Raw genomic sequence first — 26,189 nt, 5'->3', positions numbered from 1 at the left:
TGCTAAAAGGATAATTCGTGAATGGTGAGAAAATAAGGTGGTGATCGTGAGGACTAAAGACAATTCAGACCACCCTCTGTTTTCCCTCTGCCAGGATTATTACAGTGAATACACCAGGGAAAGACAGTAGGCGGTGCACCTGGATTTTGATGTGGCAGCTGCCAAATCTCTCACAATGTCTTCATAGGCTGGATGGAGAGGAATGGACAGGAAGTAAGGACAATTAGGTGTATTAGTAACTCTTCGAACAAATATACCAAGGAGTGCTAATTAGTGAACTGAATAATCATGGAATGTTATGTGCATATATTAGAATGTAAAAAACATGGAAAATTAATTAGCTAAGCAGTCAAGAAATAAAGAACCCAAAGGAAGTAAAATGAAGAGCATCTAATAAAAGAAAAAAATTAATGAACTTGAGAGGATTGATAAAACAGTTGACTCTTAGAAAAAGACTAATAAAAGAGATAATGCCAACATTAAAAGGCATTAAAAATAAGTTAAAATGAAATGGGACATATCTATATAAGAGATTAAAGCTATTGGTATAATAAATTAAAAACTTAAAGGAATTCTATAAACAATTAAATGAACAATTAGACTAAATGGAAGATATCCTAAAAATACATAAATTATCAAAATGATCTTAAGAAGAATTAGGTAACCTGAACATATCTATGACAAAAGAAATAAAATCCTTAGTAATATATCTACATACAAGTATCACATGCACACAAGCATATAGACAACACTTAGGGCCCAGATGGCATCCCAGGAGAGGAAGAGACAATCTCTATTACATGTAAACCGTTCCAGAGAATAGGAGAAAAGAAAGAGCTTCCCAACCAATTTTATGAAGATAGTATAACTTTGAAAGTCAAACTAGATGGATGGTTTAGACAAGAAAAACAAACATGTTAAGTCTCTCTCATTTATGCATATAGATGCAAAAATTCTCATAAAATATTAGCAAACAAAGTCTAGCAGTGGATTAAAACAAAGCAAAAAATCATGATTAAGAATGTTATAACACTAGAAAAAGTATGTTAATGAGATTCACCCAAATTTCACATTAAAAAAGAAAAATTATCAGTGTCAACAAATACTGAAAAAAAGAATCAAACTACCATTCATTCCAAAACAAAATCAGCAAAACAGAAGAAAACGTTCTCACCTGAATAAATTACAGCAGAAACTGCTTTGTGTCTATTTAGTGTCTATTTGCTCTTGTTGACTCAATAACAAAACCCTGACTTATTTGGAATATCAATGTGACCAACTGGCTATTTATCTTCCTAGATTTTTTTGTAGCTGGGGATGGAAATATGGTTCATTTCTGGCCAGTAAGATGCAACTGGAAGTATACTAGGACTTCTGTGTAGTTCAGATTCTCTGCTGCATGCACCCCCTTTTCCTCTGTCTGAAATATATGTATAAAAATAGATTATAGGCCTTGCCTGAGAATAGGATCAATACCAGTCACCTGGATGATACAGCCATTTTAAAGGTGAATGCAACCTGTGGTTGAATAAATAGAAGTGTCCTATTTAAAAGGAGAGAATCAATGGGACGGGTGTGGTGACTCACACATGCAATTCCAGTACTTTGGGAGGCTGAGGCATGTGGATCATGTGATCTCAGGAGTTTGAGACCAGCCTGGGCAACATGGTGAAACCCTGTCTCTACAAAAAATACAAAAATTAGCAGTGCGGGGTGGTGCGCATCTGTAATCCCAGTTACTTGGGAGACTGAGGTGGGAGGATCACTTGGGCCTGAGAGGGGGAGGTGGCAGTGAACCGAGATCGCACCACTGCTCTCCAGCCTGGGTGACAGAGTGAGACCCTGTCTTAAAAATAAATAAATAAAAGGAGAGAAGAGATATGGCAGATCTTATTAAAGTACTCTATTTTGTCTTGGGTGCCACATTGCAATTTATTCAGAACAGAGTAACAAGACTTGTAAATGGATTCTAGACAATTTCATATGAATAACATCGAAAGACCTGAAGAATTAAGATTTGACCCAGAAATACTGTAAAGTCTACTAAGTGGAAGAGACTTGGATACCACGTGCCACTCCAGAAGACAGAAACAAGATGGCTAATTTCAAGCTATGCAGTTAAGAGTTTTAGCAACACAAAAAATAATTTGCTAATAATTAGAGCTTTAAGAAAATGGCAGCTTCAGAGAAAGAAGTCATTGTGGATGGAATGGCCAATGAACAGCTGTGTAGGGATTTTTGAGCACCTGATGAGGGAATGAACAAGATGACTTCAAAATCCTTTTCAGCCTTATGACACCATGAGTCAATGCATACAGGAGAAAACCTATTACCCAGGAGTTAGTCTATTTTAATTTGAGTTGGTTTGTTTCATCACTGGGCCGACTAGTGTAGGGCTACGCCTTATGCCAATATATGGCAAACTGACTGATACTGACATATCACACCAAGTGAATCCACTGCATGGTATAATATTTCAGAGAATGATCAAAGACAAATCAGTTATCTGCCCTGGACTTCATATTCCCTTGAATATTGAGTAATCTTTAAAATTCCTTCCACTAGGAGATTATTCCAGTTAGTGGTAGAGTCAGCATTATATCCCAGTCCAGTGTTTTATCCACACCTCTATGCAAATTTTTCAATGATTTTTCCTTAAAGGAATACTTTTCACCTATAGTTATGTTAGGAAAAAGTAGAAAGGAGCAATAGCTAACTGGCAGTGGATGAGTGAGTATAAGCACGCCTCCATCCCTGGTGGGTGTCATGGTTAAAACGCTCACTTGCAGTTAGCTGGCCACGTAGCCAAGTTCTGGAAAGTGGTATTCAAATGAATATGAAGCTCATCCTTTCAGACCTGGCCCATAAAACCTCAGGGGTATGAGACTTCATGCTTTATGTCATCCTCCAGCTGAATGCATATGACTTGAAGGACCAAAAAGGAAGGTAGAGCCACAAAGTAAAAGTAGCCTGGATCCCTGACAACTGTAGCATCCCCTGGCTGGAAATACTCACAATGGACTACTATATGAACAAGAAATAATCTCCAAAATATCAGAGATTTAACATAGTAAAAGTTTATCTCATATAGTAGCTAGTGTTACCCCACCTAATAGAGCTGAACTTCAGTATCTGAGGGGGATTGGTTCCAGGACCCTTGAGGACACAAAAATCCATAGATGCTCAAGTTGCTGTTATAAAATGGCATACTATTTGTGTATAACCTACAAACATCCTCCGGTGTGCTTTAAATAATCTTTAGATTACTTACAATACTTAATACAATGTAAATGCTATGTAAATAATTGTTACACTGTATTTTAAAATTTATACAGTTTTTTTCATTGTTGTGGTTTTTCTAATTGCCTTTTTAAATAAATATTTTCAATCCAGAGTTGGCTGAATGCTCAAATGCAGAAGGTGTGGATATGGAGGACTCACTGTACACTACACATTTTCGCCCTTTTCTCTGCTGTAGCTGGAACATTCTGGTACCTGAGAAAATGGCATTTCCACTCTTAAATTACCTATGTGACGCTCTTTTCCCAAAAGCAAAGACTTTCTGACAGTCAATTCAACTGAGGAAATAATTTTTGAATAAAATTTTATGTAAAGTTAGTTAATCTGTTTCTTAGTAAACATGGGTAAGAATCCCTTCGAATTAATGAGGGTAAATGAGTGTGGTATTAAATCAGTTTCCAGGAATTTTTCTCTTCCTCCTCCATTCAAGTATAGAAAAGGGAGAATAGGTACAAAGACAAAAGCAAATGTAAGATTTATATTGTAAAGATAACTAAATTAATAAAATGGAAATACTAGCTTTGAAGAACAATGCTTTTATGTAAAGGATGGCATATTTTTATCCTATTTATTTCTATTTATTTCAATAAAATATCCTATTTTATTTCTATTTTATCCTATTTATTTCATGACAACTCAATGATGTAGGCAATGCTGGTATTTAGAAACAAGTTGGCTCAGGTTTTTTAAAAAAAAAAACCCACAAGCCTCTGTCCATATATACACCGTCAGGGAGTGGGAGAGCCCACTGGCTGAGCCTGGCATCCTGCTCTTACCACTACAGTAGAAGGTTACACTCTATGGGCTAAGCAGTTATAATGTAATGTTTAAGAATTCTTTTATCTACTGAAAGAAAGAAAAGAAATGAAAAGAAAAGAGAAAAGAGAAAGAAAGAAAAAGAAAGAAAGGAAAGAAAAGAAAAAAGAAAGAAATATTCTATCTCTTGTCATTTAAAAAACATCTTTGTTTTTGTTTTTGGAGTGGTAGAGGTGGAATTAAAACATATAGCTAAAATATCTATATCCATTGTTCTTAAAATGACGTGGTTTGATTTAAGGTTAAATTTTTGTGCCTAGTTTCTTGTTTTAAAAATAGGTTATCTACTCTTCATATTTATATAAATACCTATTTGTACATTTTTGGCACAAAAATTGGTCATTACAACATGTTTGGCCTGGAAGAAACTGGTATGCTGGCATTTAATTCAGCCTTGGCGTTGAGAATTCTGACACCTGGAAAAGTTCATTTGAGGCATTAGGGTTCAGAGACAAACTCTAGAAAAGCTAAGACAGACTTTGGATGAACTGATTCTACTCAATCATAGGAAGAAAAACAACGATAATTGTTAATAATTGCTCTTACTAAACACTAGTAATAAAAGTAAACCACAGCATCCTCATTCTTAACTGAAAAATTTAAATAATGGTGCCTGTGTGGCAGCTTCACAGGGCTGTTAGACATGAAAGCACTTTGGAAATTGTAAGCAGTGTGATACCATAAGGTAATATATTTTCACTATGAACTCAAATAAAGGTGTGCTAATCTATACTTCTCAGTCCACCAGTACTCTGAGAAAAAGCCAGATCTATTTAGATCTCTGGCCGTAATACATTATTTTGGAACTTACCTTTGTGTTACACAGTCCCTAAAGAAAAACAGCCTAGAGTATGCCCACCCTGTGAGTCCTGGCTTCATTACGGACAAAGGTGAAATCTCTCTAGAACAGACTGATGAGGTTAGGACATGTTACCCCAAAATATGGCGCCTTGGCATTTGAGGAAATAGCAAAAGCAGGAAGGCCATTCTCATCTTCCCCTTGCCTTTCTCCCTTGAGGCAGGTCATAAAAGTTTCATTCAAGAAGCACCCTCCCTACAGGAAAATAAATGTCCTCCCTATAGCCAGAAAAAAAGAAATGTCTCTGAAGACATGGGGAGAGGGAGAAGAGTTTGGACAAACAGGTCTTGCTAAGTGCCCCCAGTTTATTACCATTAGATCATACCCCCTTTGTCTAATCCTACTTCTCTTTAACTATCCACTTCATCAAACTTAGCATAAAAATACAAAAATACAAAAATGTTTCTTTGAGTCTGCATTTCTGAAGGTTTCCATGTCATATAAAACTTACATAAAATAAATTCTCTTATGCTTTTCTCTTGATGACCTGTCTTTTGTTACAGGTGCTTTAGCCATGAAACCTAGTGATAGATGAGAAATATCTGTTCTCCCTTGCAATGTCTAGTATGTACCTCAAATAGGACTCTGCCACAGCTTCCTTCCTTTCTTTTCTATTTTTTAAACATTTAGGGAAAAAAGGCTGGCATGGTAGCTCATGCTTGCAATCCTGGCACTTTGGCAGGCTCAAGCAAGAGGGTAGTTTGAGGCTAGGAGTTCTGAGATCAGCCTGGGCAACATACCAAGAGCCCACCTCTACAAAAAAAATTATTTAAATAATTAGCTAAGCATGGTGGCATGCACCAGTAGTCCCAGCTACTCAGGAGGCTGAGGTGGTAAGATTGTTATTGCTTGAGCCCAGGAGTTCAAGGCTGCAGTGAGGCATGACTGTGCCACTGCACTCCAGTCTGTGTCACAGAGTGAGACCCCGTCTCAAAAAAAAAAAAAAGAAAAAGAAAAGAAAGAAGTACACAAGATTATCTCTTTCCATGAGTCACCATTTTATCAAGGATAAACTTAAGCCATTTCGCAGACAAGTTATATTGTTAATGTTATTCCATATGGAAAGATCCATAGAGAAACCATGTATTCAGTAACACCCTAGAACCTAGGTGTGTTCTAGAAAGTGTGGGTTGTTGTTGAGCGGAGGCGGGGAGGGGGGTTGTCTTTTTATCTATCTACAAAAATCTTTCCCTTATTTTTAAAAAAGAAAGCATATTCCTATAAGGATATGTAATAATGGACTAAAAAAGTTAAAAATCAGTAAATTAGAAAACAACAAACTAGAATTTTTTTTATTTTGAAACGGTGTCAAGCTCTTTGGATTCAAATGAGAGAAATTAACCAAACACAACAAAAGCCTGATCTAAAGTAAGGAAATTATCAACCAGGCAGGTAAGTTATTGTGACCTTCATCCATCTATGTCTCCAGCTATCCACCTACTTATCCAATAAGTATTGTTGAACCCCTACTATATTCAAAACCCAATGTAAGCACTGAGCATATTAGCATGAATAATAAATCACAGGCCCTGCCTACACAGAACTTAGAGACAAGGAGTAAGCTGAGAAAACTCTGTGTGATGAGAGCTGTGACAGAGTAAGCATCAGGCACCGGAGGAGGTGGGGCCTCCATGGAGAGTTGCTCAGGCTGTGCACTGTGCACAACCAGTCTGTAAGAACAACTTCCCTGGTGTCATGTGACCCCAGCTCTGTGGGAACACAGTGGGAGGGGTAAGGAGGGCTTCCTGGAAGAAGCCTTGCCTTCTTTAGAAACAACTATGATCTAATGGTAATAAACTGGGGGCACTTAGTAAGGCCTATTTGTTCAGATTCTTCCCTATGTCCCCATGTCTTCAGAGATAAGGACATTTCTTTCCTCTGGCTATACAGAGGGCACTTCTTGAATGAGCTTTTATGATCTGCTTCAAGGGAGAAAGGCAAGGGGAAGATGAGAATGACCTTCCTGCTTTTGCCATTTTCTCAAATGCCAAGGTGCCATATTTTGGGGTACCATGTCCCAACCTCATCAATCTGTTCTAGAGAGATGTCACCTTTGTCCACAATGAAGCCAGGAGTAACAGGGTTGGCATACTCTAGGCTGTTTTCTCTTAGGGACTGTGTAACACAAAGGTAAGTCCCAAAATAATGTATTACGGCCAGAGTTCTAAATAGATCTGGCTTTTTCCCAGAGCACTGGTGGACAGAGTATAGAGAAGTGGATAGTTCTCCACTATCAAAAGAGATGTAGTGGAGATGTAAAAAATCTGAAAGTAGTTCTCAGCCCAGGAGATGGAGGGAAGCAGTAAGAAAAGAGATGCAGCATTAGAGGGCTGGAGCTCAGGATGGGAGGTAGCCATAGCAAGGAGGAAGAGGGAGAGCTGGTGATCAGGATCGTATTCCGCTTTCTAACCTGTCAACTGATGATGTCCCAAGAAGAACAGGGGATATGAGAAGGGCAGGTTTATAGGGAGAGGTGGGATCTAAGTTTCAAATTTTTGAGCCCAAGGTACTCATTCAAATTTAGGAGGCAAGTGGATATCCAGAAATCTACAGTCAACAACAGAGACTGAAACCACGAGTTCAGATGACATCACCCAGACAGACAATAAAAAACTTAAATGAGTCTGATGGGAAAACTGAAAGCACACCGCTGGAGAGGTAGGTGGAAAAGAAAGGAGTGTGATGACTCAGAGATCAACGGGAAATCTCCTGTCGGGAATGACAGAGCTTTCTGTCAAGGAGCTGCTGAAACATCAAATAAGATGATGGACAGCTGAAAAGAGTCCATGGGATTTGGTCTGGAGTGACCTTGGGAGGGTGGTTTCAAGGGTGGGTAGATACAGAAGGAAGATTTTGGTAAATTGTGGAGTGACAGGAAGGTGAAGAAGAGAGGCAGTAGAGACAGTTAGCACAGGCGAACTTTTTCAAGAAGTTTAGCTATAAAGGAGAGAAAAGACATTAACCAGAGAGAGACATGGGCAAACTACAGTAAGGCTCATCAGCACACACAATTGAGTCTTCTACTGGCGTAGAAAGAGCAGGATGTCAAGAGTCACACACCGGGGCTCCCACTTAGGGCTGTTCTCCAACACTTCAGTTACATCAGTTTGTGGAGGGGGGAATGCATGTGTACACTCCAGAATCAAACAATTTTTAATTACCAATTAATTCTTTTGGTACTTGTATCTTTTTTTCCCTGACACTGTAAAGTGCTAGAGACCTTTATCTAGAATGAGGATTTCCTACCCTAGATAATCCTTATCTATCTAAGGATTTCCAAGGGCAGCTCTGTTCTGAAGAATTGGAAATTTTACAGCATTGTGTTCTCCACAATTATGTTGTTTTATTTAAGTGACACAATCTGTTCATTCTCCATAATTATTGAGCATCAAGTTGAGATACTTTGTGTATCTCATGCAAAGAGGTTCTAGTCTCCTCAACCACAGCTTTCATGTTTGTGCAAAGCACTTTAGCAAGACCCTCCAGCTTTCCCCAGAGAAGAAAAGGGTGTGAGAGATGGGGCCTCTCCAGTCCACCTACCGCTGCTTGGGTGGGTTGCTGCTTCTTATTCCTTTTTGGCCTTAACTTGGTAAAGTGTTCCAGCTTCTTCCCCTCTTCAGAGGGCAATTCAGAGATAAATCCCGAGCTCCGCTTCTCCTGTCTGAGGGATGGGAAGGGCGGGTCTTCGATGTGAATTGGTACCTCTTCCAGTGCTTTATCTAGATCAAACTCCATTTCTAAAATTAAAAAACAAAACAAAACAAAACAAACAGCCCAAGGCCAAAGCTTAATGAATGGAGATGGATAAGAAATTCCTAAAAGTAATTTTAAGTAGAATAGCAAACACCCATTCACAGATCACTTAACTCTTTCTCAATAATTACCCATGCAGTGCATCCATAAGGAACATCCCTAAAATGGTCTAAGGTCTTGCTGAGGATGCTTCACGGTGCAGAGAAAATGACTGGCAGCAGCAAAACACTTACCAAAAGCCCTAGAAACAGGCCGCAGCATTCGGCTATGGATACTCTTCCTTTTGGATTTAGGGGTCATCTAGAAATGAAATAACAATAATTTTAAAAAAACCACTTAGGTAGCCACAAAAACTCGCCTTTCAAACTTCTGAAACATTCTGGATCGATTGTTTAACTCAGTAGTTAACAATAAACCTCCACTTTAGAGGTTGATCGAAAGCCTGACTGAAAAGACCAAACTATTTCTAAATGTTTACAATTTCTCAAATGATACAGCTAACCTCTTTCTTTTGTTCCCCCATCCCTAACCAGTTGAATTCCACTTATATAGCTGAAAAGAACAATGAATGAATTTAATTCCAAACTGTATAAGAGGATGTTAAAATGGATACAAAAATAAAAATCAAAGACTGTAAAAATCTGTCACGAAAAACTGAAAACACTACTATTCACTGATCACTCTCACAGTAACATCAGTGTAAGCAACCCTGACCTCTTTCTGTGTCACGTCAATGATTTAGGCAGTTTCACTCTCTCGTTTCACATTTTGCCCCCAAGATTTTGATCTTTACATCATGGGCAAAGACCAGGAAAAGGTGCTAGAATTAAAAAATCTGTATCTGTTGGCACTTCTCAGTGAAATGTCTTTGATCCTGTCAATCCTCTAAAAAATGAAACCCAAACTCAAATCAAGGGCTGAAACTGAAGAGCACTTTCCTAGCACTGGTGTCAACTGTTTATGGTGCAAAGCCAACCCTCAGAAAGGCACTATCTTTTCCCTCAATAGGATCACACAAATGTCAAAGATGGAGAGAGCTTGGTCATCACCTACACAAATCAACTCCAAGGATGAAATCGAGTTACAGAGGTGACAAAGGCTAACATTCATGTTGTCAGAAGGAGCAGAGCCATGGACAGAACCCAGTGAGGAGGGTCAGGCCAGCATCCTTCCTGCCACAGAATTCATGACCCATACACAGATGAATGGATGTTAGGGATGTTTTCACTGGTTTGATATCAGGAAACTGGTATGTGTATAAACTAGGAGGTAACGTAACTGAAAGAACTTAGTTTGCATACTTTCATTTAATTTAATAGGTTTTCATCTAATGCTTCCTCAAAAAAAAAAATCTACATGATTGAAAAACATTCTTTAGCTCCAAGGATAAACTGGCTGATACTGATCTTTAAAGCAAACAAATCTATAGTTTTGACAATTATGTCAGTTTTAATAATAATATCGTTTTGCTATTATGTATTGTTGAGAAAAGGGAGAGAAAAAAATGATTAGCAATTGTATTGAAATCCAGACTTGTTTTCCTAAAATACAAAATGAAACTTGCTGATTTGACTTTTTTCAAGGTTTCGTTAAAGGCAGACAATCTGAGGAAAAGCTATTTATAAAGTAATAGGCTTTGCGGGTTCAATAAAAACTCAGCTAACCCAACGCAAATGGAAAGGAATCCAGTTTAAGGCAGTTCTCCCCAAAGTTAGCCATGCAGTTGGCTGAAGAAATTAGTGGCCTGCCTGGTTTATTCACAAGTGAAATCTCTGAAAATAATTCTCAGGAGACACAAGCTATCAAAACATATGCTGTGTTTGGTTGCAACAAGTTCTTCAGTATTCTATCCATCTTATGCACAACCGTGGTAGGTAAAATAATGAAGAAGTAGCTCCAGATATATTTTTTAGCCAATTTCATTTAGATTGTCACAAATAAAGAGGAAAGATGTTTAAAAATGCATGGACTGAAGATGTCTTTTTTTTTTTTTTTTTTTTTTTTTCCTGATTCTTGATTAGATTTTACAGAAAGTGTATTCATGGGCAAAAATAGTCTGGTTTAAGTTTCCATATCATGAAAGCCTTTATGATACCAAATACATGTAAAATATATAAAAATTATATTGCAAATATATTATAATTTTAAACATATAAAAATATGTACTATATATAAAATAAATGACATAATATATAATAAGTACAGAAAGAATCACATTTACAAACTCATGTCCATCTGTGAATAGGTTATTCAGCTTAATTTCATTTCATAGACATAATTAAGAAACACACAAAATCATCAGGATAATTTGACGGTTGATATCACTCAAAGGGGAGCTAGTTTTCTCCTCTTGGTCTTGCTTTCCAATGCTTCAAAGCCCAATATAGAAAGCTTGAATATCAGAAAAACTCACTTCTAATGTATTTCACTTGCTTTCCTTTACTTTGTGTGCTTTTTACAAGGGTAAGTAACTTCTAATTACATTTCCCATAAAACTATACCTATCATACCTTTTAGTTCTGAAGTTCTGGCACTGAGTCAATGGTCTTTTGCTGAAATAGAATTTGTAATCAGGCTAGTTTCTACAATTAGTATTAAGAAGGTAACCCAGCTTCCATATCTTTCCCTCATGGGATTTAAGTGTGACAACAGAGAAAACAAATCAATCTCATTTCTCTCATATTTTTATTGCTTTTCTTTGGAAGTAATTCTTCCTTAGTTTTACAGAAAATGTGGACTTCCTTAATCTTATTGACTTATTCCTACAATGCCATTACATATAAACCTAAAGCAAGAGGAAATATAAAAACGTACTATAATTATCCACCTAAGGGTATATTTAGGAGCAAATATTTAATGTTTGTCTAGAAATTTGGTTTATTGAACTCCTTCCTCCTCCTTTCCACAACTGTTGGGTTGTTGAATTACATCCCAGAAAAAGAAAACAGTCTGACTTTACCGTCTTCTTTAACACGGTTAGCTCTCTTCTCTTTTGGTACCAAAATGAAAGGTCAATTTTTTCAAACTGTTTCTTAGTCCTTATTGACCTTTCCCTGACATCTGTTAATGCCTAAGTATTTTCTGAGTCAGAGAAATCACAAACTGTTCATCAGATGAAGGGGGTCAACATTTGAAAAAGAAGAGGTACATACTGCAAACGGACCTCTCATCAATCAATGGTTCACACTGTCAACTTGAGGCCTAGACAAAATTAACTTATCTTAAAAAATTCATCTTGTAAGCAATAAGGTATAATTTTCAATACCCATATGCTAAAGAAATATGAGGAAAAATGTGGTAAACCCTTATTTTAAATGTAATTTTAACAGGAAAATCTTAAACACAGACTTCTTTCTTGTCCTAACATCACAAATCATCAATAAATCCTCATTGTGGCAGACACTGTGAACAAAAAGGCCATAACTCTATTTTCTGAGAATCCAAAAGCATCAATGTCTACATTATTCTGAAATTGTACTCATTTGATCAAATTTTTATAATAAATTTTGAACTATTCTGCACATAGCTCAATTGAGATATGCCTACTTTTACTACAAGTTAAAGACTAATCTTGGAACCTTACAAATAACATAACCTTTTTCTTCCTGTCAAACCCACTTTTAACATGTAATTCCTAGACACGCTTTTTTAAAAAATGAGAGTCAGATTGCTTATGTCACTATAAAAATATAAAGAGACGCTTTGTTTTTGTCACCATTTGCTCAAAAAATAATAAATAACACTCTCATTCCAAGCTCAAGAATCCATAATTACTTCCCCCTCACCACCAAGGCTGTAGAAAGAAAAAAAATCATAACAATACCAGTTGAGAAGAAGATTAGGAAAGTTCTTCTAATATAAGAAGCAAATTATAACATCGATTTTCTACAACCCTGGACCCAAAACAAGTAATATGACAAGAATCAGGAAAAAACCTTAAAAGTAATGTTGTTATTACTATTATTATTATTATTATTACATGAGTGGAATAAGCACTTGTCTCCTCTTGAATGTTTGTATCCTCTTCATCAACACTCTGCTTGCTTTCAGACACATGGCTGGAGATATTTTAAATTCATCGCCTGTTTTGCTAGCTGAACCATCTTGTAAAATCCAATCTTGTCTCTAAATTGTTGCCTATTTCATTTAGGATCTGCAGATGGACGACGACACTACAGTCTCCTGGGAGACCAGCCAGGCAGCACAGAAGCAAATGGAGCACAAGAATATAAAGTAGTAGAGCCAGAAACCGCAAAGCCACCAAAAAATACTTACACTTGTACAGCAGAGAGTCTCCATGCAGCAAAAAGAAAGAAAAAAATATGAATGGAAAAGAGATAAAGCAACAGCATTACTAGAAAAGGGGAGGGAGAGGGATACCATTCACAAAGAAACAGAAAAGCTAAAACACAAAAAAAGCCTACATAGCAAAGGAATAAGGCAGGAATGAGGCCAACATATTAATGGCTTAAGACATCCAAACCGGCTTTTTGTAAGCAGAAGCACAATTACAGCTTGAAAAATTTCAGAAACCCCTAACCTACAGATATTATTTCTCTCGCTAAATGTGTCAAAGTGATATTTACCAACCCCACAAGGCATTAACCTCATTTGGGGGATGGTGGCTTTTATTAGCTCCAAAGCACATAATGGACAGAGCAGAGGATGGTTATTAAAGAACCCCATGCAAGTCCTGGCTCCTGGACCACAGGACCAGTCTCAAGAACTAAGTGGGGACAGTGTATCTGCAGGCATGTACAAGAGTCTCTTCTGGGGCCATTTACATCATTCTGTGCTCACACTGCATTTTAGGAGCAGTATCTTTGAATTCTTTTGCCTCTTTAGTCATTAAAACTTTTCAGGGAAAGATCTGATACCAGGATTCAGCACAAGTTACCTACCTACAGTGTAATTCAATATTGATGATAACTTATACCTTAGTGGGAACTTCGGTCACCTTACATTTTACATTATATCTCTAAATAATTTTTTTCTTTGTTTTCTTTCCCTCTCCTTAGATGAAAAAAAAAAATCTCTAAATAATTTTTTAAACTCCATTGGTCATCATTAAATTTTGTTAGGGCATCCTCTTCTTATTCTGAACATATATAAAAGAATTTTTAAAAACAAAAAAGAAGTCCAGTTATAGAATGTCAGTCTTCATGAAAGCAAAGTGTCAGCGGTTGGGGCATTCTTTCCAAACCTCCTGAGGAAGGCCACCTACTCCTTCCACCTAGAGCTGGGGCTTTCTTTTTTCCAAGTTCTTTATTTTTCTCATGTCAATTGTTTTCAATATAAAATGGGATAGAAATACAGGGCTCCTCAATTTGTGAATGTAAATGATTTGTGTCTCTTTAAAGTAAAGGCAGTACATAAGTAAAAAGCATTCCCTATAACCATCACCATCACTGGCACCAGTATTACGTGCTTATCAGAAAGGCTTCCACTGGTAAAGTCCTGAAAAATTCTCATTCTTCACATTTCTGATTTCATACTTGATTAGGCAATTTACTTCAACTATAACTCCTTCTATGACCCATTCAATTAGCATGAAAACATCCTTGCTGGATGAAAGGAGAAAAAGTAAAAATATATTTTCAAATATATTTTCCAGAATTGCCCAAAACAAAGACTCTTGCCCTTTCCCAACACATAGCCCTCAGAAGCTTTCTTAAAGGTATGACTATGAATACATACATAAGAGAGTTACAGTTGATGGTTAAGTCCCACAGATGACCTTTTACTTTCCTTCTCCTTGTGAAAGATTAATTCAACAAGACAAGTAGTCTGTCCCAATTATCTACCTAAAGATCCTTGTAAGCGATAGTGAGGAATGTTTCAATTGATTCAACTCCTAAAATGACAGGCGAGCAAAATGTGTTCCCATGAAGATGGAAAGCATGGCAACAGACATTTCAACTTTTTGACAGAAGGAAGATCGGTAGTTCACTGCGCTACTCTTGTCCACTTTTTGGAACTCATTTAGGCCACACTGACTTCAACATCCCTCCATCAGGACAAGGGAAGGAGTATGTCTCATGCTCATGGCTTCGGCATCCAAGAACTGGGCTTGAATCCTGAACCTGCCACTTCCTGGGTTATGGGACTTTGACCAATGTTTTTGCAAAGTCAGCTTCCAGTTTTCTAGTTTGTAAAATAAATTGTGAAAATTAAATAAGATAATAAATACAAAGCACTTGGCACAGTGTCTGGCAAACAGTGCCAATCAGTGACCTCTCAGTGCTTTAATAATTGGCTGTGATTATGAGAGGTTAATATTATTATTTTTAAAATACTTCTATTCCCAAAGAGAGAGAAGAAAGGAGGGGGACCATTAATAAGAAGCAGATTTATAACAGCAAAAAAGTCAGAACAATCGAAAAGCTAATCAGTAGAGGAATGAATAACTAAAATGAAGTATTTTAAATGAAGAAACATCAGTTAAAAGGAAAAATAAACGCTACATGTAGCCACATGAACAAGTCTCAAAATATATTGAGTGAAAAAAGCAAGTTTCAAAAAAGATACACGTGGTACAATGCCATTTATGTAGACTGTAAAACATGCAAAACAATACTATACACTGTTCATGAATACATGTATGTTTGAACACAAAAAACAAACAGGAAGTGTCTAACTGAACTCATGAGAGTGCCTCTGGAGAAAGGGGGAGAAGTGTGAGACTGTTAGTAGTGGTCAAATGATGCTATTACATTATCTGGGATGCCCTGTATTATTCAAGATTCAACAAATGCTACCGAGCACCTATTGTGCATCAGGCATTCTTGGAGAAAGGGGTGGGTCTAGCAGTGAATAAGACAGATGAGCTCTTGCACTCCTAGTGTGTGCGTTCCAGTGTACATTGGCAAAACAAACATTCTAACATGTTAACAGGTGGCTCTTCAGGGTGGTAGGAACACAGGTATTTGGCATTTGTGAGTAATTTTTGTAATTTCTTAGGAATGCCCCAAAAAGTTTATTTAGGAATACTTAAAGAAATCACTCTGGTCATAGCATTGACTGATTATCTGGACTTATACTACTCTGCAGACACTCTAATAGGAGCCTGTCTGAACGACCATAGACTTTCACCACCTTTGCTACCTCCCGATGGGTAACAATGACAAAAACACCAACCAGATCATAATAGCTTGGGGGTGGAAAGTGATCAACTATAACACATGGAAAGAAACTTTAAAGTTTCTTAAAGTAACTCGGAGTTCTTCTGTATATGTAAGTGTTTGATAAGCATTAGTGCTATTCTGTGGAAGTGTTAAAAAGTGGCTGGCTTCCTGACATTCAGGAACTACTGTTTTCCAGAGACCAAGAACTCGAATTAAATAAAAATCCCAGTGCCACATCCTCCTTCTTCATGTTCTTTATCATGAACCTCACATGTAAGGAATTTTTTAAAAAAATTAATATTAACCTTAATATAATTCACTCTATCAGAAATACACAAATGTTTTGCCAGTCATTTCAGCACCTCCTTTTAATACATAACTGAGATGGAGACATGATGGTCAGAACTGGACAGACTAGGTGAAGTGGGAAAAAGCCAGTTAGTTAGAAAAATAAGGAAATGAAGGGTTTACCTCTAAGTAAAAAAAGGAATTTTTTTTTTTTTTTTTTTTTTTTTTTTGCTTAGAGGTAAACCCTCCATTTTCTTATTGCTGGCAAAAAACTGGCAGAGGTATCTTTTGGCCACTGTCTCATCAGTCCTCCCTCAGTCTCCAGGGGAAAAAAAAGCAGAAAACCTACAAGAATTTCAACTACAGAGTCACCTCATCAAGTATATTTACTTTAAAAAATGAGTTTAGAATAGAAACAGGAGGTGTGTAGGCAGAGATACATTCTTTTTATCTAATGGCCAACAAATTTACTATAGCATCCTTCCACAAAAAGTATTTTTTTTTTCATTTTAAATGAAAATGGTTTTCATGTAATATACAGCAGAACACTTTCTGAAACATCTTAAGCTGTGTGTCAAAAACACATGATAGATAAATGGGACTAATTTGGGTGACATAGGGGAATGCCTAGAGAGTGACTCAAAGGATTTCCTTTAAGTGCCCATCCCCATCCTGCTCCCCCTGGTCATCCCTGGGGAAGACAAAATGAACATCTCTTGGGTGAAAAACACAAGCCAGGATTCTGTCTTGTTCACCTCTAGATCCCCAGAGCCCATAGAGGACTTGGCATATAATGGGCCTTCAAGAAGTGTGTGTTTGAATGAATGAACTGAACACTGCTTTAATCCAGTGTGCTCCCCACATGCAAGTTCTATAGACTTGTTTAAAAAGAAAATATTACCAGTACTAACCATTGTTACCAAAAAGGGCATTTAGGCACAAAGATAAAATAGTAAGGACATGTTTATTATAAAGAATAGTCCTTTAGAGACATTTATTTTCATGAAAAATCTGGCGTATTTTTTCTATTTCTTGTTACACGGACAAAAACTTCCTCATGGACCCTAGTGGTTCATGTATTGATGTCCACCTCTTTCTTTTTTTATTTTTTTATTTTGAGACAAAGTCTGGCTCTATCACCTAGACTGGAGTGCAGTGGCTCAATCTCGGCTCACTGTCCAACCTCTGCCTCCTGGGCTTAAGCCATCTTCCCACTCCAGCCTCCTGAGTAGCTGGGACTACAGGTACGTACCACCATGCCCGGCTAATCTCTGTATTTTAGAGACAGGGTTTTGCCTTGTTACCCAGGCTGGTCTCCAATTCCTGAGTTCAAGCAATCCGCCTGCCTTGGCCCCCTAAAGTGCTGGGATTACAGGCATAAGCCACTGCGCCCGGCCATGATGTCCACCTCCTTAAACAATACACTTTTCAAATACATACACCCACTCTTTTTCCCCAACTATTTATTTTTAATATATTCAAATTTAGCAAATTAAATGGACAAGGATAGTCTAATAAATACAAGTATACTCTTCACTTAGATTCAGCAATTGTTAACATTTTGTCACATAAAATTACTTTATTTCCTTCATTCTCATCTCTCTCTCTAACACAAACACAGAAAAAAAAATTCTGAACCATTTAAAGGTTGTTGACATCTTGATATTTCTCCCTTAAATACTTCTGCATGAATATCCTAAGAATTATATTTTCCTATATAACCATACATTATTATCAACATCTAAGAAAATTAACAGCAATTGCATAATATCTAACATACACACTATAGTCCATATTCAAATTCCCCCAACTGTCCCTCAAGTGCCTTAAAACATCCCCTTCCATTTTGGGATCTTAATAAGAGAATACACTCATTATATAGGGTAACGTCTCTTCAGGCTCTTTCATCCAGCACATCCTCCCTCCCCACTCCCACCCCATCTTTCTTTTTCATGATACTGACTTTCTCCATGAATCCGGGCCAATTGTTTTATAGACTGCCTCACACTCTATATTTGTCTGATGGTTTCCTCATAATTAGATTCAATGAAACATTTTTAGCATGAATACCCACATAGGGGATGCTGTGAACTACTGACTGAATCACAGTGATTGGCATATATGTCAGGTTGTTCCACTACTGGTAAGACTGACCTTGATCCCTTGATTAGCATGGGGACTCTCCAGCTGCGCTCCATTGTAAAGTACTCATTCTCTTGGTAATTAATAGTAACTTTATGAGGTGATACGTTTAGTCCATCTGGATTTTAAAGCAACTATTGGTAATCCTTGCCTGAATTAATAGATATGATTGGAACTGCAAAATTATAACTTCCTACTTCTTTCATTATTCTTATATTTATTAGTTGCCATTCCTCTGAAAAGAGAAATATTTCCTTTCTTAAAATCCTCTATACTGGCATTTCGATGTTTTCTGAGTATTACTATGAATGCATGGATCTCTATTACTTCAATGTATCTTAAACTACTATTCATTATTCTTTTTGGTGCTCAGAATGTCTCAGTGAAGCCCTTTCAACTGGATTTTCTGAGCTTTGAAATGATCCCGTTGAATTTAGAGCTAATCATTGCTTTTTGATGCAAAATATCCTAGACCTACCTTCCCTGTTTAATGAACTAGATTATAAAAACTAAATACTTACTACTAGCTTTTCAGCTCAAGGAGAAAACTCAGTAATTTTTAATTGACTTTTACCCTCAATATCTAGCCAAACAGTATTATCACATTTGTAGTTAAAAAAAAAAAGTAATTTTTGTGCACTTCCATTTTAAAAAGTCTGAGATGGTGTAAATCTCATTGAGAAAAAGAGATACCTAATTCTTTCTAAGACAATTGTTGGACAGCATAAAGTCTTCCTTTGCAAGCCTAGAAAGAAAAGGTATAGGGAAGTCATAACTCTGAGAAAGCTGCAATAAATCTATGGACAAAAGGAGGAATGATATGTAGAGATTTAGTGATGTGTCACATTTCCTACTAAACACAACATTAAATCCAGCTATTCATGTTACACTCATTAACTTTTATATCCAGAGTCTCATTTCACATAAAAGTTAAACTGGCATCATGATGTTAAAACAAAAACATTTAGGGAATAGCACTGATGAGAGACTATTGTAAAGATCATGGTAGAGAACTATTTTGAAATTAAAATGGTTTGTTTCCTTATTTTCCAGATCTGCACAAATTTTTGATACAACAAAAATATTTATCTTCCTAACTGTGTCACGTTTTCTCCAGGAAACAGGAAATACCTCACTTTCTATTCCTCGTAACTCATCTTGCAACTGATGCAAAAGTGAAAATTCATGTTTGAATATTCTCCTTAAAAAGCGAATAAAATTTAATACATTTTTCTTAAGAGCAATCCAAAAATAGAATTCTCTGGCACTGATTTCAAGCAAATATCTTGCCACCACAATGTGTGTGACTCCTGCTGGGCACAGAAGGACAATGTTTATTACTACAAGATCAGGTATATGTCCCTGTAGCATTATAATTTTTTAAAGAGTGGGAAAATTCTTTAATTACTTTGTTGCACTATAAAGCATGATGTTAATCCAATGGTCATAAAAACTTGAATAGCATTTTAATATTTTCTTTATTGTGAAAACATAAGCAAAGGGGGAACCCCACTGAGTATTAAACTTGAGATATTTTAAGTTGCAATCTTGGAAAATCCATGTTAAAATGGAAGGCAAAAATTAGGAATTTAGGAGAAGATTTAAATACTCTTCTTTAGAATGGACATCATAGTTCAGTGACATCAAGATGAATAATCAAAATTAGCCTAAATTCTTCAGGTAACACATTTGCTCCCTTCATGGAATATCAGCTTTATAATGATGACAAAAATTAATAAATTAATAAATAATACAAATTAAATAAAAAATAAATTAAATTAAATTATCCTAAATTGAATAAAAAATTAAATTAAAAATAAAAAATAATAAAATAATAAAAACTAATAAATTTATAAATTTAAATTTAGGATCCTAGTTACAGAGCTGTGGTAATCAATCAGTAATCAGAAGATCTGGTTCCTATACTTTTTAACACAGAGCAAGTCGTTCCCCAAGCTTTACTGAAATTAGGTCCTCAAATCCCAACTCTTCAACCTCAAACAGAGCTTTAGGGAAAGATGGCTTACCACCAAAACTCTGAAACCTGCTCCAGCTTGGAAACCAAGATTTTCATCATGCTCAGTTTAACTCCTTTTAATCAACATCCCTACTAAATGAATTCTAAAGAGAGATTCTCAAAAGAGTGAATTCTCAAGATATCCCTCTCTAAATTACAGATCAATTATTTTGATAGCTATTTTTCCATAACTTCAGATCACCATTCATACACTCTATTCTACCTATGAGAACATCTGTCAAAAACAATAAGCAATGTTGTTTGCTGCTTTCGATCTTTGGTGGCTTTGATCTTGTTTTAAAATGAATTATCGATTTACAGTCAAGGTATAATGAAAAGTTGGGTACATTTTCTATCAAACATATGACTTATATGCCACTAGGGCATTATTTTCTAACAAAACAAAACTGGCTTTCGGAGCATAATGAGGGCAATCTCTTAGCTGTTGTTTGATTTAATATTAAGTGGAACAAACCCCATATGACTCTTCCATTGACATTCTCCAACATTTAAAGTTTCAACATCAAATAACCACAAACAGGTGGCCAATTCATTCAGTTACCTACAGGGAAAGAGGCCACACAGTGCACAACCAGAAGTATCACTAAGGTTTTGATGGACATGATAAAGAATGCTCTGAAATCTTTTTCAGAAAAAAAGTCACTTTGGAATTGCTGAATTGAGTTTGGCATTTGGGGATTTCCAATGAGTACACGGCTCAAGGGCTGAAGTGGATTTGAAGCTGCTTTCAGATTAAAGCCCTGTCTTGATTTGCACGTATCCACCCAACAGCTTGGCTCTGGCTAGAAGGTCTTCTGTCTGGACAAGAGAAATGATCATCACATACCCCAATTTGGATAATCAAATGTTAGACCTAAAACTTGCAGCCCTAGTTTCCAGGTTAAGGCTCCACCCTTAGCCAGCAAGCAGAAGAGAGCACCATGTGGCCCTAGGCTGGGAATGGATCCTTAAGATTGCTGTATTAGAACTCCCTCAGGTTTTCTTTCCTCTTAAAACTCTGTTCACCCCACTTTATCTTTTTAATTTCTATTAATTATTAAATCTGCTGCCTAAAATAGTTTCTCAAAGAAGTCAGAAGCACATATAAATCCAAGAAACACATTTATATAAGGTTATATAATCTAGACAAGAATTTATAAAAGAAATCCCTTGCAGTTATATTTGGAGCATGGAAGTAATTTTTTTGGTCTAGTTTCCAAGTGTGATTTTTCAGAATGAAAGTCAATGTGATTTTCTTCAGCACATACATTAAAGGCCAAAGCTAAAAACCATTTATTTAATATTTTGATTTTTTTTTAAGGGGTAGGCTTGTGATAGAGGTTTGGCCTCGGCCCTGAGAGATGGGAGAAATCTTAAATATAAATTCCAGTAGTGACAGGTTTCCTCTGAGGCACATTTAGGGAAACTGAGAATTTGACAGGCCCACTTCACTCTCTGAATGTCTACATGTGAGCTGAAGAATGAAACTTAATTCATCCCAACTTTAATTGATGTTTCTAAACTATAACAGTATAATTAGAAATTTAGACAGAATCACTTAATTTATCTACTGTGACCTAATCTTAAATGGTCAAAAGCATAATGTGGAGTGGAGTCATACACTAGTTTTCTTTCTCCCTCCACCCACATTTAGGCCACTTCTTTTTGTCATTCCCAAATTTCAGCCCAAGTAAATCCACCCTACTTGTTCCCTCCTCAGAAAGTCTTTAATCTCAGGGAATATTTGGTTAAACCTAAGATTCTATCAGGCAAGAAGGAAAACTATCAAATTCAAAGTTAGGGCAAGAACTGCAGCCTGATTAACCACAAGGGTTGAATTTGGAAGGATCACATGTGTTATTATATGTATGGGCAGCTTCCAGAAGCAGAGTCCTCTACCCCGGATCTTTCTGCTGTTTCCATCAGTTCAGGCATCTACAATCCACGCCATTGCTTGCCCCATAATTGGAGGAGGTATGGATTTGCTACCATATGTTAATATCTTCCCCAGTTCCACTGAGAATAAGAATAAACCTCTATAAAGAAATAATTGGCCTGTGGGAGTAAAGATACTATCCGCTGAACACTCAGTGTAAGCCCTCAGTGCAAAGGCTCTTTCCCACCACAAACCTCCCCTGGGTCTTTGTTCCTGTGATTCAGGCCAGCCTGAAGACCATGAGTTCTGCATACAGAGAATGTGTTTGAGAGTCAGATCGTGTGGAGTTGGGCTCTCAGCTGCAGCTACTCCTTATTGCAGTGCGATGGGGGAAGGTGTGTTAACATCTCTGACTTCTAAGAGTCTCATCTGAAAAATGGGTTAAAATAGCTACCACACCTGGCTGCTACGACAAAGCACTGGTTACAGTGGGTGGGTGGTTTTAATCTCTTTCTCCTAAGCAACTTGCTGATAGCTTGGTAATCTATAATCTTCTCATTAATTGAACCACATCAGTTTAAAGATAACTTTTCCATGCAAGAATTATTTTCTATAGCTCCCAGATTAATCTGCTACTACTGATAATTATTGATGGCATTAGCTATATAGAAATCAATAACATGGCCGGGCGCAGTGGCTCAAGCCTGTAATCTCTGCACTTTGGGAGGCCAAGACCGGCAGATCATGAGGGCAGGAGATCGAGACCATCATGGCTAACATGGTGAAACCCCGACTCTACTAAAAAATACAAAAAAACTAGCCGGGTGCGGTGGCGGGCGCCTGTAGTCCTGGCTACCCGGGAGGCTGAGGCAGGAGAATGGCGTAAACCCGGGAGGCGGAGCTTGCAGTGAGCTGAGATCTGGCCACTGCACTCCAGCCTGGGCGACAGAGCGAGACTCCGTCTCAAAAAAAAAAAAAAAAAAAAAAAGAAAGAAAGAAATCAATAACATGTAACTCCAGTTCTTTCAAGAAGCATGCAAAGAAAACTCATGCAAGTAATTACAATTCAAAGCCAGGAGGAGAGAAACGAACTCTACCGAACAATTTTGTGCCAGGCACTGCTCTAGATACTGGGGATATGTGGTCAACAGCACAAAGTCCCGGCCTGCCAGAAGCTTATACCTTCACGAGTAAGATCACTTCAAGTTCTGATAAGTGCTAAGATAATATAATATGCAAGGTGACTGGAAGGCTTCTTTGGCTCAGAGGCTCAAGGACAACTTCTGAGAAAGAAACACTGGAATTGTGACCTAAACAGTGAGAAGACGACAGCCATGTACAAGTTGGTAGAGAATATTCCAAGGTGAAGAGAAGGAACAAGAGCTGAGATGGGAGCCTGGACAAGTTCTAGGGAAAAGCAAGAAAACCATCAGTGGCTGGATGGAAGTGTGTGAACAAAGGAGAGACTAGAGTAAGATGAGGAGACAGAGACAGAAGGCAGACCATATAGGACCTTATAGACCAGGAGGCTTATTCTGCGTACAATGTGAAGCTATCAGAGGATTTGACACCTTAGATACCGATCTGATTTCCATTTAGAAAACTCTTCTGGATACTGAATAGAGGACAGATTGACTGCAGAATCAACAGTGAAGGTAGGCGTGTGAGGTACAAGCCTGTTTCAAGAGTCCAGACAGAAACCAACATGTCTTGGATGAGGGAGGGAAGACAGATTTGGACAGTGAAAGAACAAGAGAGATATTGAGACTGACAGGTAGAGTTGGGAACAAATGGGTAGAACTAGAAAGTCATAAAGCTGACGGTGAAGCTTTAGGAAGGGAAGGCGGGAACGCAATGATTCTATTTGGGACATACTATATATGAGATACTTTTTGAACAGCTAATTGAAGATGTCAAGTAGGAAGTTGAATATATGTACCTGTAGCTGAAGGTAAATTTTTATTTTTAATTTTTTTGAGATGGAGTCTCGCTCTGTCACCAGGCTGGAGCGCAGTAACATGATCTTGGCTCACTGCAACCTCCGACTCCTGGGTTCAAGCAATTCTCCTGCCTCAGCCTCCCGAGCAGCTGGGATTACAGGCATGTGCCATCATGCCCAGCTAATTTTTGTATTTTTTGTAGAGACGGGGTTTTCATCATGTTGGCTAGGATGGTCTCAATCTCCTGACCTCATGATCTGCCCGCCTTAGCCTCCCAAAGTGCTGGGATTACAGGCGTGAGCCACCGTACCTGGCCGCTGAAGGTAAATTGAGATAAATTTCATGAATGTGGAAAAAGAACACTGCTGACAGAGCTGAAGAGGCAATGATCACTTCAGGGAAGGCAGTCTGGTGAGCGCATCTGTACGGTGGCTTTACTTGGGCATGGCTGACTCCTTATTCAGACTTGACTACTGAGCCCCAGAACTACTTCTGGACACTTCAACCAGGACCTTGTGAGTACCTCAATCTCGATGAATAAAACAGAAGTCACCACTGTTTCTGCAAAAACCTAGCCCATCTTACGGCTTCCTCACCTTTGGTGGCTGCTTGCTGCCTTAAAAATAAACAAATAAATAACAAACAAACCCTTAAGTGAAATCTACAAGGTTCTGGGTGATAAGGCTCATGCCTTCCCTTCTAGCCTCCCCATCTAATCCCCTCTCCTACCTTTTATTCCTATTATATCATAATACTATACTAGTTCCTCAAATTGCACTGTTCTATCTTCACTCCAGAGTTCTACATGTGCCACTCTCCCTACTAAATTTACTTACTCATTTTCCTTCCAGCGAACTTCTCTTTCTCATGCCATCTCTCATTGTACCAACAGCTACTGAGGGCCTGGTATGTGCCAGGCATGATGCACAGAACCTTCCTCCAGGAAGCCTTCCTTAACCCCTCCCCTAGGCTGGGCTGGACACCACTTCTCTGTGCTTCCATAGCAACCTGCCTACCTCTATCAGAGCACTTGCCCACCACATCTAATTTTTCACTTTACTAATGTATAACCACTTCAGTCTGAAAATGAGCTGAGGCCCATATGTAACAGCAATATTTTTTTAATGAGTAAATCAAGACAATGAAGAAAAAAATGAAGCCAGAATTACAGCTTAATACAACAAACTGTACTTCTTCAGGCACTCCACACTTTTTACAGGTCAAATGCACATTCAGTTCTGAGTCTCTCAATTAACAATACCAAAGTGAGACACACGGCACAATCCATCGTGTCCATAAGACAGAAGGCAAACAACTCAGAACGTCTACTACCCTTGCCTGCAATCTCACCTGGATTTAGCTGTAACAATTGTACTTTAAGATAAAACAGAGTGACAGTAATAGTGGTACAGACAGTATAAAGAGTATATATGGTAACGAATTTCATAGGGATATTTATTAAAGTGGTCTTCAATGAAGATCAACAACATAAGGCAAAAGCACACTTCAGTAAAAGTGATTCCATGGGAGCACAAACAATGAAACAAATGATGAGCCTATTTAGAAGAGGCTCTCCAGGGTACCAAATCCTCTTCTACTCCTGTGTCTCTGCTCAGGTCCTTTCCTGACCTGAACAGTGCAGTGGAAAAATAATAAGATCATGCATGAGCTGCTGTGAGCCTAATATTTTGAGAAAGTTGAAACACACCAGGTAGAGTTATTATAGACTAAAGTTTCTCAAATTTTTTTGACTGTGACCTATTCGTAAGACACATATGTTATTATGTCACACCCCAATTTACATATCCATGCATGTATAACTGAAACAAACATTTGGTGTAATATGATACTTATGGTTACATTTTGTATGTTACTTATGATACTTAGTATGACACAAAATATGTTCATACTTTATGTCAGATCATTTTTTTAAAATCCTGGTTGCAACCATTATACTGATTTCATGACTCCCTAGAGGGTTGTGACCAAAAGCTTGAAAGATGTAACCTATATGAATTCAAGCCTTTCTTGATGACCTCATTTCAGTGGTAGACTCATAGCTTCCAGCATCCAA

The 26,189-nt window shown here is 37.5% G+C and overlaps 1 protein-coding gene across 5 annotated transcripts in view; it reads right to left on the bottom strand.

The window, feature by feature from the left end:
- Window positions 1-26,189, bottom strand: part of CARMIL1 (capping protein regulator and myosin 1 linker 1) — a 342,321-nt gene that overhangs the window by 29,817 nt on the left and 286,315 nt on the right. For all 5 annotated transcript variants that reach the window (XM_073005696.1, XM_007973527.3, XM_073005695.1 and 2 more), the window contains exons 30-31: window positions 8,962-9,028; window positions 8,516-8,712 (exon numbers count right to left, since the gene is read on the bottom strand). In XM_073005696.1, coding sequence (XP_072861797.1) covers window positions 8,516-8,712; window positions 8,962-9,028 — 264 coding nt within the window. The remainder of the gene's footprint in view (window positions 1-8,515; window positions 8,713-8,961; window positions 9,029-26,189) is intronic.

Source organism: Chlorocebus sabaeus, chromosome 17 (assembly GCF_047675955.1).
Source record: "Chlorocebus sabaeus isolate Y175 chromosome 17, mChlSab1.0.hap1, whole genome shotgun sequence".
Taxonomy (NCBI): Eukaryota; Metazoa; Chordata; class Mammalia; order Primates; family Cercopithecidae; genus Chlorocebus; species Chlorocebus sabaeus.
This window is presented reverse-complemented; position numbering and strand designations above follow the sequence as displayed.